General features: G+C 40.0%; 1 protein-coding gene and 1 long non-coding RNA gene across 8 annotated transcripts in view; one reads left to right on the plus strand and one right to left on the minus strand.

Moving 5' to 3' along the window:
- Nucleotides 1-12,500, plus strand: part of LOC137997724 (uncharacterized) — a 324,565-nt gene that overhangs the window by 110,472 nt on the left and 201,593 nt on the right. The window lies entirely within an intron of this gene.
- LOC137997692 (nucleotide-binding oligomerization domain-containing protein 2-like) overlaps nucleotides 6,273-12,500 on the minus strand; it is a 54,902-nt gene continuing 48,674 nt past the window's right edge. For all 7 annotated transcript variants that reach the window (XM_068843877.1, XM_068843881.1, XM_068843882.1 and 4 more), the window contains 2 exons: nucleotides 12,025-12,108; nucleotides 6,273-11,263 (listed from right to left, as the gene is read on the minus strand). In XM_068843877.1, the coding sequence (XP_068699978.1) occupies nucleotides 8,718-11,263; nucleotides 12,025-12,108 (2,630 nt within the window). In that variant the 3' untranslated portion in view covers nucleotides 6,273-8,717. The remainder of the gene's footprint in view (nucleotides 11,264-12,024; nucleotides 12,109-12,500) is intronic.

Here is a 12,500-nt window from a genome sequence, read left to right on the forward strand (position 1 = left end):
CTCAGCTGGAATATTGCCTCATCGAAAAACTAACCAAAAAGATCGCTTCTGGAATCGGTACCAGGAAACGGGTTAGGCACTTGGTTCCTCAGACAACCTTACTGTAATGGGGAACCTGTGGGGTAACTTTACAAGACGAAGGTGAAAGAATTGCAGAATAGAGCAGCCCGCGTTTTTAACCTTCTCTGACGCTGATGCTGGCCAAATTGTTGGAAATTATGGGGTGGAAAAATCTTTATCGCCAGCTAAGCATAAAAAAGGCCACCATGGTATTCAAATGTCAACATGGGTTAGCTCGGGACTATTTAGCATACAAATTATTTCAAAAAATAGTTTTATAGTGGCGCCACGCTGTAGAATGGCCTTCCTTGTGAGGCAAGGTGCGCAGAATCCCCCAGGTCGTTCAAACGCGCAATCAGCATTGCTCTATACCGCACGGTATTACAGAAAGCAGCTTTTTAATGGTGTAATCTATAGTTATGGTTATAGAATCGTGTTCGGAATTGGGGGGTTGGGTGGGGGTACCCATTGGTAGCTAAAAGATGGTGTTGAGTATTTTTTGTAGTACCCACCTTCATTGTCTCCTGTAATGTTATATTCGAATGTTCGGCATCTTTCCTTCATTTATGGTGGAAATTAGAAAAAAAAAAAAATGGAACATACGGAAGCTACGTAAAGAGACATCTTTGTTTGTTTTTCAATATTAAGAGAATTTCAGACTGAAATTGGAGTTTTTGTTGGGAATATACGCTAACTCCTTGAGACACTGAAGACTCGCTGAGCTCCACATTTTAAAACCACATTTTAATGTTTACTTCGTAAAAACCTCCGCAATACAATTCAAACGAAACAGAACATAGCCACAGTTGCACGATAGTCGTTACACAACGTTCTCATTTGCTTGTTTTCGCAAAATTGTTTTCAATGTTCTTTTTTTTTCTTTTATAGTGATATTGGATTCGATCCAGTGACGTCCGAATAGAAATGACTAGCAAGATCCCATGCGACTCTGGCTTTACTACAAACTGTTTCTAGTAAAGACAGACAACATGTCCTCAACACAAGCAAACGAGCAAATGAAAACGTTGCGTGAAGATCATCGTGGAACTGCGATTCTGGCAGTTGGCGTATATTTCATAAACTCCAATTTCAGCATTTTCGGAAATTCTTAATTGCGAAAAACAAACTCCGATTTTCGGAAAGACTAAGTCAGATGCTCGTCAAAACCAACTTCGACTTTAAAACACACAAAAAAAAAAATAATAAAAAAACAGCCTGGATTCGAACTTTCGCAGCTTCCATAAGTTCCTTAATGTTTTTGACTACTTTCCACCATAAATGAAGGACAGATGCCGGTCATTCGAAAACAACAGTACAGGAGCATAACGACAAAAATTGAAACAAAAAAAAGATGGAAAAAGAAAAGGCACCCAGGCCCCGGCCCCGCGTTTTGGCTACTACCGACTCACAGACAAACCCGTGTCTTTCAACAACTCGTCCGTGACTCAAATAGTTACCGTTTAAGTTCACTTTGTGTAACTTGTGTGGCTCCCTAAAGGCGAGGTTCCTCGGACAAATGGTAAAATGTGTTATGCGCTGGTGTAACAATTTTCTGGTGTTAGACTTAAAATATTAGCGATACAAATAAAACTAATCAAAGTGATGATTACATAAGTATAGATAACTTCATGGTTGGTGAGCGCGTATGATTTTTATTCACGAGTTGTGAAGGATCGCGTAAACGAACAAGTGAGCGAAGCACGGAGATAATAAAGAAAAAAACTTGCCGAACATACAACAGAAAATCGTTCACTTTTTATCTTCATTTTAGAACCTTTCCTATAAATCCAGTTACATTCGCCCCTTTTGTTGAAGGTGAACAAGATAGAATAATCGCGAAATACTTCCCGTAGCGCTAAGTTATATTTTGAAGTGAAGTTGTAGTTGCCTTTGCCGTTGTCCTTTGTTAAAACTCCCTGCTATTGTTTTGTGGTGTTGTCGTTGCCGTAGCTGTCGCCGTTTCTTAAACTCCCCAAAGAAACGATGACAAATGCGGCAACGACAACGCCAGAAAGCTACGCCAGAAAGCTATGGTTGGTTAAGGTGGTGGCACTTAATTACGGAAAGACAATGTTTGCTAAGGAAGCTTTTTAGTCAAAGAGCCCTACAAAAAGGTTGCATAGACGGTTCTATGAAGTATCTTTTTCAATGGGCAAATCTTACATCACTTCAATTAGAAGGCACATGCGCAATTAGTCCCAGTCCTCTGCGGTGCGTTTCAGTGAAAAACATGCAAAAACTCTCAGGAAACAAAAGGAAGAGGCGGTCCCATCATTTTTCGTAAACTGATCATGAAATTTCTATTTGGACAAAAAATGGAAGTGATAGAACACACTTGGCGAAAAAAAGTCACTGGATTTAAAGGGACTCGAAAAATGATTATTTGAAGGGGTCCATAGCAACAGTTTGGTAGTTAAGAGCCACCCCCCTTAAAAAGAAAAAGAAATAATCGTGCTGCACGTGTGGCACGTATTTTGAAAATTTCTTTACGGTCTTCTGAAAAACAACGAGTTGAAAGAACCACATTTAAGGTTATGACGACTACGAGAGCATATAACATTGAATCGGTCATTTTTTAATCTTTACTTGAAAACCGCTCGTACCAACCCAGTTATACGATAATACTTCACCCATATTGTAAAACGTGGACAAAATGGAATAATCGCTGAGTTTTTAAGATAGCGTCAAATTGCATTTTGAAGTGAGTCAGATGTTTTCGTTCCCGTCTAGTCTTCGTGGTTTCTTTTAAAAGCTCTCAGATACTGGAGCTTTCTACCAAAGAAACGGAGACAGCAACAAGTGACGTCATCTCAATACAAATTTGCGCAATTTTAACCATTTGACTCCTGAACCGAACCCCATTGGCTAGTAAAATTGTCTGGCGTTAGACAGGGCAAAATCTATTAAATGTCACTCTCAGGAGTCAATGGGTTGTAATCACTGCGTAAAAAATAGATCTTTTTTACATGACATATGTGCCGGTTATCCGGCATGCAGAAATGAAACTGGTGCGACAGGCGTTTGAGTTTGTATTCTCACCTGCTCGTTCTTTGGCAGGAGACAGCAAAGAAACTAAGTAAAATGGAAAACCCGTTTGACTCCAATGATATAAAAGTTTATTCTCCTCGCTACTTTTATAGATCTCTTCGTTGGGAGGTCATGAGAATTTCGTGGTTTATCAGGGTGGTACCCTTGAGCTGACAATAATCTTTATTCTCAGTACTTTTTTAGCTGACAGTGCATTGAAATTGAGAGATGAATTTACATACTGATCTCTCAGTCTTTCAGGTATGATTCATGATGGTCCGTACAATTCATGAGAAAATTTCTAAGACGATGATCCGACTCGAACTGTCTTCGAATTGACGGTTAAAATTGGCGACTTTCAGGGACATGAAATGCCACTGGGCCTCGTCTGTGGATGTGAATCTTCTCTATATCAACTGTTTTTCAATAAAGAAATTCTTAGAAAAAGAAAGGCCGATCGGGTGAAGTTGACTCACAGACAAACCCGTGTCTTTCAACAACTCGTCAGTGGCTCAAATGGTTGCCGTTTAAGTTCACATTGTGTAACTTGTGTGGCTCCCTAAAGGCGACGTTTCTTCGGAGAAATGGTGAAATGTGTTATGCGCTGCGATAAAGTGTATCAATTTTCTCGTGTTCAGTCGAGTTAAAATATTAGTGGTACAAATAAAACGAATGACTACAGAAAGAAAAAAAAGCCTGACGACCAAGCTATTGAAATCTCTCTTATCGTTTCTTTCAGTCTCACAGTCTTGGTATCAAGTCGTTTGCGTTCTCCTCCAATGAAGATAGTTGCTCACACTCAGTCAACGAGGAGCGGCATTTAAAAGAGGTGAGAGAAAACAGGGTTCATTCGATAGACTAACAAGGAAGACCGTGTGTTTCCCTAAAACGATGCAGAACAAATGTGTCAAACATGCAACGTTTTCTCAAAGTGCCGTGCAACGCAAATTGAAGCTATTAATTAAAGTGGTTAAGCACCCAGGACACAGACAAGCAATGAAGCCAATCAGAACGCGACGCAGGTACGTGAGGCCGGCGCTAAGGAGATGCGGTAAAATGCGTGTGAGCTTCTGATTGGTCAGCAAGCTGGCAAGACATTTTCGTCTACCAATCACTGAGCGTAGCCTAACAAAATTTCTGTCAAGGCGAAATGTCTCTCAAAAATTGAAAGAGGAACTTTAGTCTATATGGTTTATAAGCTTCCAACGCTATAGTCTGCGCGCAGTCTCTCTCTTCTCGGTCTACTCCAGTCCCCATATTTCTCGTTCGCCCCGCCAAGAGAAAGAGCAACGCCACTAAACTGAAATGCATCTCGGTGTAAATAGTGAGTAATAGGACATTTGCATGATGACGCCATTTGACTACAAGTACCAGAATCCTTCAGGTTTCGCTTGTCTCATGCTAATTAGAGCTATTGTTATTTTTACCCCACTGGGAATACAAAATTTAAATATGAAAAGAAAAACAAACTGAATTGTGGTAGTTGTAGTCAAATGACGCCATCGTGAAAATTGCCTATTGTCATACTTGTTTCTTGAGCAAAAAGCAACTTACACCATCTGCTTTCTAGTGAAACTTAAGTTTCCATTGTTTCCACAGCATCTTCTAATAAATAATCCCAAGCGTACAATGCTCGGATCAGTTAAACAAAACACAAAGAAAGAGTGGAGTACAATGCCCAGCAGAACGCAAACAAGATTTGTGACCTCAAAAGACTTTCTTGCTCATTTCAAGCTTATTCTTGAACGTTTATTTTATTATTTTGCTCACCGAGTGGCCGGCACGACTTTTCCGGTGTGTAATGAAAATATCTGCTTTGTAACGGAAAATTTGGTTAGAAAACGGTAATTTTCGGCGGAAATAGTTTTTTTCTTACCAAGAAAGCTATCGAGCAAGCACTAAAAACGAAAAATGTGACGCTAGAATGAAAAAAATTTCAACCAGAAGTTCATGTGATTCCTCCGACTGATAAGCTTGCCAGGATCTCCTCTTTGTCCCAAGAACCTTGATTGCGCTGACGTTTGTCGCTCTAGCATGAAACGCTTAAGGCGTACACTACTTTCTTCAATCTTGTTAAAAGATTGTTAAAGAGCAAGGTATCGGAAAGTATTATTCGAGTCTTGTAGCGAACCGATCCAGGGAGCTTTTGTTTCCCCGCAATTAACCTTGTTGAAACTCGAGTTCCGAAGCTTTTCGTGCGTATTTCGGCTGCTATTAAATCACTATGTCTTGAAAAGGAAGACGTCTTAGGGCATGAAACTCTGGGTGCTTTTTTCCTGGTCTAAGGAACATGTAACGGATAAGCTTTTCCAAATAAGCACGTGTGGGAGAGGTTCTTGAGAGGGAATTTTCGAAGCCACCATGTAAATGATTACCATTTACCAAGGGATGCGATAAACAAAAAAGACAAGTGGTCGTCGCAGATATCTGAACAATTTAAGCAACTGCCTCTTTTTGACACCTGAAAAATTCAGGTGGCTCCAACGGGATCCGAACCCATGACCCTCTACGATGCCGGTACAGTGCTCTGATGACTGAAGCCATTCATTTGAACGCCACATGAATTTTTCAGCCGTCTATATCAAGACAATTGCTTAAATTGTCCAAATAAATGTGAGGATCACTTCTCTCTTTCGTCTTTAACCCGCACTTCAATTATGCATTCATTTGAGATACGATAAAGATATTTGGAAACTAAGGGGTAGATAGTGGGGTAAGGGTGTCTGCTATAAGAGACATGTACTCGGGTCCCCAGGGGTAGATAGTGGGGTAAGGGTTCAGTCTTTGACTCCTAGGAGTAATGAGCATGTAAATTCTTCTTATAATCGTAATAAAATGTCTGTCAAAGAGGTTATTGAGAAAGAAGAGAATTATTAGCTTAAGAGAGGTGATTTAACACCAAATTCTCATGACTACTCTACAAAGAAAGCTTTGGTACTAGTTAGGAGAATGAACGTTTCTATCTTAACAAAGTAAATAAGAGAACACAAGAAAACGTTTTAAGAAATCCTCCTTGCCCTAACAACATGACGGTGGGGATGAAGGTTTTGTTTCCTTACGGAGAATGACGGTATGAGCCTTGAACTCGGGTTGAAAGATGTTTCTATGGTAACCCTCAGGTAAGAGCATATCAGGACCCTCTTAAAGTCGCTGCTCGTGATAAGTAGAATAAACAGATGAAACTCTCTTGTTAAATTGATTTAATTCGTAAACAAAGCACTATATTTACACAAAGCAAAGTAATCGAGAAACTTCCTTGATAAGTCCTTTGAAAAAATTGCATAAAAAGGATACCAATGTTTGTTTCGCCTTTAAAACGCAGGAATATATAAATATCGCTTATGCACAATAAAAACACCATTTAAGCGAACACCTTGATAAATTACTTTATAAGGATGTTGTCAGATTTGTTGAACCTGAATGTGAAAAGCTGCAGCAATCTTTGCACCTTCATGGACCTAACATTAATGTACATATTGATGCATCAATTAAAGCACTGAATAGGCCTTTATTAAGCTTGAAAGAGAGGCTTAGAGGACAAAGACAAAGGAAAGTGAATGATATGTAAATATTTTTCACATTCATTCCATAGTGTTTTTTTTTTGTCCTCACTGCCTCACTATCAAGCTGAATATTTGATATTTGGAAAATGGCCTATTAAAACTAGCATTTGTCTTAAATAGTTGCCACTAAAATTCATTTGTTATTAACAAGTAAATAAATTTATTTTACAAGAATCTTGTCAGATTACTGAACCTGATTGTGAAAAGCCGCAGCATTCTTTGATATCATTACAGTAACTTTTAAACAGCATTCATGTAAAGACAGTCTTAGACTACGTTTACACTAGGGGAAAAGTTTCCATTCTAATCTCTCGGGGTTTATAATGCATTTACATGGTAATGCAGCATTCACATTTAAATAATATGAAAATACTTGAAAAAAAAAAGGTTTTACTTTCAAAGGATCTCAATTGGGCTAAACAATGAGTTAGCCAATTTGGTCTATTTTAAAAAAGAGATAAAGAATGTGGTGCAAGGAAACTGGCACTTTTAGCATTTGACCGGCTTGAGTTCTTTGTGAAATTGAAGTAGATTCAAAAAGGCAACTGACGGAAGTCACAAAAAGTCATCGGGTTGAGCGCCTGCTGTCTATCATCTTTGCGGGCATCTTGAGTAGCACATCTTCCTTTCTACTTTATGTAAAATGCCTTAAACGCCGTATTAAGACCAAAAAATCAATTCTCCTTTTTCTTTGGATTTCAAAACTATGTTAAGTTAACACTAAGTGAACCAAGTCTTAAGCTTTGATTTCAAAATTTTAAATGACATTTTCCTATTAAATGGTCTGCCATTACTAACTTGAAAATCTTGAGAGAGCTGGATCGAGGAGAAAATGACGTCAAAGACTCAAGGCACAGTGCGTGTGTACGCGGCTGACTTGATATGCAGCAGGGGAGTTTCGTGCTTTCAGACTTTTAAACTCGTGTTTTGCATATATAATAAACTACATTTACGCGCTCAAACGTTTAACTAGTGAGTAAATGACGTCACTTACTCCTAGATCCAACCCTCTAATGTCCAATCGGTCAGTTTTCCAACGTGAGTAATGGCTGACCGCAAAATCCAAACAAACACACTTTCAAAATCCGAAGAAAAGGACTCGACTGTGATTTTTTTATCAGGGTACACACTTTAACTGAAACATATCTCAAGGGACAAACTGGGTGTCTTTCTATGTATGTAAGACCTTTAATTTCTCGTGACACACTAGCAAGAAAGTGACTTTTAACCTTTCAGTGCATGCTTACCAACAAACAAGGGGTGAGGATTCAACAACAACAACAACACCGTGAACTCTAAAAGACAATATGGACCTTAAGCATGGACCACGGCAACGAGAACTCCATAAATTTGCATATTTAGTGAGCAAAAACAATAGCTTTGCACGCAATGCACGTGCGTTTTACATTTTGATAGGTTTTTCTTGGCCGTTCTCGTCTTGACTACGACGTAAAAAGAACAAATTTGAGGTCATGTGGAGAACAAGAGCACATGACTATGAATTTTCAATTTTCTTTCTGAACATCCACACCGTTCTCATCAACTTTATTCTTGGATTATGTATTCACACTTTCCAAGCCGAACGACTTGGAGTAATCTCAAAATCATTACAGTAACGAGAAATAATAGGGAATTTAAGAAACGGCGACGGTTACGACTACGACATCGCCACAAAACAGTAATAGTATTGGTTAAAAGAGCATAAATAATCGTGCTGCACGTGCAGCACGGATTTTAGCAAGTATCGTAGCGGTCCTCTACATAACGACGACGTCAAATCACCAAATTTGAGGTTTTGACGACAACTTAAGCATTCAACAGAGAATCCTTAATTCTCTATTTTAACTCTGAAACCGCTCGTACCAATTCACTTTTAGGATACTTCGCCCACATTGTAGGACGTGAAGGAGACTGAATAATCGCGAAAGACTTATGATAGATAGAGCCATGTTATATTTTGAAGTGACGTTTTCGTCGTCCTTGCTTAAGGTCCCTAATATCGTAAGTCATGATCCTGTTGGCGTCGATGTAAACACTAAACCTTTAGAATGAAGATCACGCTCACCTTCAAAGTATGATGCGAGGGTCTAAACTAGGGCGAGGAGCACCAATGAAGTTGCCATACAAATTCACAGTAGTAAGGGAGGTGTTTACTGCGAGGGCCTGGGAAAGTGAAGTAGCACCCTCAGCACCAATGGAGCTGTGAGACACCTCCAAAGTAGTAATGGAGGTGTTTACTGTGAGGGCCTGGGAAAGTGAAGTAGCACCCTCAGCACCAATGGAGTTCAAAGACAAATCCAAAGTAGTAAGAGAGGTGTTTACTGCGAGAGCCTGGGAAAGTGAAGTAGCACCCTCAGCACCAATGGAGTTGTAACGCAAATACAAAGTAGTAAGGGAGGTGTTTACTGCGAGGGACTGGGAAAGTGAAGTAGCACCCTCATCACCATCGGAGTTGTGAGACAAATTCAAAGTGGTAAGGGAGGTGTTTACTGCGAGGGCCTGGGAAAGTGAAGTAGCACCCTCAGCACCAATGGAGTTCAAAGACAAATACAAAGTGGTAAGGGAGGTGTTTACTGCGAGGGCCTGGGAAAGTGAAGTAGCACCCTCAGCACCAATGGAGTTGTCAGACAAATACAAAGTAGCAAGGGAGGTGTTTACTGCGAGGGCCTGGGAAAGTGAAGTAGCACCCTCAGCACCAATGGAGTTGTCAGACAAATTCAAAGTAGTAAGGGAGGTGTTTACTGCGAGGGCCTGGGAAAGTGAAGTAGCACCCTCAGCACCAATGGAGTTCAAAGACAAATACAAAGTGGTAAGGGAGGTGTTTACTGCGAGGGCCTGGGAAAGTGAAGTAGCACCCTCATCACCAATGGAGTTGTGAGCCAAACCCAAAGTAGTAAGGGAGGTGTTTACTGCGAGGGCCTGGGAAAGTGAAGTAGCACCCTCAGCACCAATGAAGCTGCCCGACAAATACAAAGTAGTAAGGGAGGTGTTTACTGCGAGGGTCTGGGAAAGTGAAGTAGCACCCTCATCACCAATGAAGCTGCCAGACAAATCCAAAGTAGTAAGGGAGGTGTTTACTGTGAGGGCCTGGGAAAAGGCAGCAATGCTCGTACCTGATTTGAAGTCTATTCGAATTTCCGTCAAATCAAGACTTTCGCCAAAGGTATTAGCTAATTTAGTAAAAAGGTTTTCGGAGCAAGTTTTAGATTCCCCAATGGCATCTAAAGCCAACTTCACGTACAACTCCGCACCATGCGGAGATCCGCGGCCTCTCACACTTGCAAGTGAGGCAACACTATTTACAATCGACGCTGCCGTTTCCTCGGATTGTGAGGATATGATTCCAGTCATGAACATGAAAACTTGATTTAGTTCACGAAAATATCTTTCGTCAGTCAGAACTGACTTCTTATCAATTTCTCCATCCAGGATAGAAAAAGCAAGATGTAGACCAGAAAAGAATTCTTGAAAACTCTTGTGAAAAAAGATATAACGGCAACAAGGCGTTCTCTTACTACCGCCAGCCTGGATCGAGAGAAAGCCAAATTTAATGAAAAGACTTTCCGTGAAATTCCAACGGACGTCATCGAAATGCTGCTCTCCTTTAAAAAGAGATTCTAGCGCCATTCTCCCTAGGGTCATCAGTTCCTTCTTGTAAACTACAAGAAGGTCTTCAGCACTACTTGGTAAATGGTTCTTCATTTCGTATCGCCTCAAAACGAAGACAACGATCGCTACGTACAGCTGTGTTCTGTTGTTTGGTAGAACGCCGCCAAAATCTTCGAAAAGCAGACAGAGCAGAAGTGTATTCAAAGGGTTTTTAGTTAGTTCATTTAAATTCCCTTCAGTGTGCTCATCAGCATCATACGGATGCCACAGTACATTTATCAGCTTCTGTCCCATTTGCACTGCGTGTCGAAAATACTTCGTTATAAAACACTCCGCATCACTTCTCGTAAATCCAACAATCTCCAACAGTGTGTCCGAGTAAGGTCTTACTTTAATTCCTGCTTCGTGACGAGAAGTAAGAACAATGTTACAACCAGAGAGCAGCTTTCTTTGAATAAGACTAAAGTACACAGCCAATTTTTGAGGGTCTGCCTCATCCAACCCATCGAGCACTAACAGGACTTTAGAAGGGTTTTCTCGCACGAACCGGAAAAACGTTTCTTTCAACTCTGGGTCGACTTCTTCCGGCAGAATGTGATCGTCGATAGCCTCCCAGATGCTAGAATCAATGTCACGACATCTGAGGAGCAGGAGCACCTCTACTCTTGGGAAAGACTCATCCCATTTGTGGTGTTGTTTAGTTGCCCAATCATATGCCAGCTTTTTACAGTAGGTAGTCTTGCCCATGCCGGGTTCGCCCTCAATCAGGACAACTCGCGGATGTTGGCATTCTTCGTGTGATGTAAAAATACTTGTCATGTTGGTGATTTCTTTCGCCAGCGTTCCGCGTGTCTTTTCTTTTGGAACTATCTTAAGTCTGGTGAAAATGTTCTCTAGTTGGAAGCTGAACCCTTCATTCCAAGGAACTGGAAAAACCACCCCTTCATTCGTTTGGTAAATTTGTCTTATCGATTCTATGATATGACTCTGACATGAAGAAGTAGCTGCAAAACAAAACAAACACCCAGAAATAGGGTCAATTTAGAGGTCGACTGATTGAAAGTTATTCGCTTCTTCTACGTTTCTTTTATTTATTTTTTTGTTTTTACATCAGTGAGAGACGATTTCCAATTTTAAAGCCAAAATCCATCTTTTACCTATCATTCTACCTATTTCCTAGCTAATCCGATTTTTGATATTGTTAATGAATTTAGAGGTTTCACTGGTTTGCAAGCCCTCTTGGTTGAATTTTTTTTATGTATCACCGCTTTTAAAGTCATTTCTGCTACACAAACGAAAACAGTTTCTAAATGTATGTGCTGTTTTATCCACGTAAAGAAAACGTTTGTTTTCATACGAAAAATTACCACAAAATGTTTTCTCTTGGCGTGGATGAGTCTTTGGCTTTCGTATCACAATGCTTAGTGGTAAGAACTAAAACGAACCCGAGTTGACACAAAATTAACACAATATTGTAGCAATAATAATATATTTAAATTGAAATGGAGTGACGATTATATTAAAGTAATAAATCCATTTTAAAACCAAGCGGGGCTGAATAAAATTTGAAAGCACGAGTTCGAGTTCATTAGTGGAAAACGGCATATATTAGACTTATTAAAAGGGTGTATAAAAAGCCCATTTGTTGTAAACACATTTTTTTTTAGTGCGATGTTATGGGCATCCTGAATTTTACGAGTGAATGATTTTTTTTTTCCTCGCGTCGATTTCCAACATGGTCAAATTCCCGTAAGGTCATATATACCTTCCGTTCGATAAGAAGCCACAGAAGAAGATGGAAAGCTCTCCCTTGTAAATAGGATCTGAGTTTGTTCCTTGACAGAAACATCTGTAAAAATCACATACAAAAAACAAGACATGACTTTACAGTAAGTTGGCACACAGTACGAGCTTATTTGAATCGTAATCTCATTAGTTCTTGCTCAACAACTCTTATCAGCAGCGAGCCATTTGATTGACCCTTTTAGGGATTCTTCTAGCTGGACAGTATGCATCTAAACTATCCACTGTTCGCATCTCACACGATACATAAAACGAACGTGCCTACAATCATAAACAAAACCGTTGAGAAGGTCAGCACTTTTGACGTCTTCATTGCTTCTCTCCCCTCCCCCCTATTCAATGTTGTGCAAAACGGAATGGTTTTAGTGGGAAATTGTTGTGTTACCCTCCAACATTGAATAGGGAGGAGGGGGGCTATATAAGAGAAGGTGAAACTAT

This window comes from Montipora foliosa, chromosome 3, assembly GCF_036669935.1.
Source record: "Montipora foliosa isolate CH-2021 chromosome 3, ASM3666993v2, whole genome shotgun sequence".
Classification (NCBI taxonomy): domain Eukaryota; kingdom Metazoa; phylum Cnidaria; class Anthozoa; order Scleractinia; family Acroporidae; genus Montipora; species Montipora foliosa.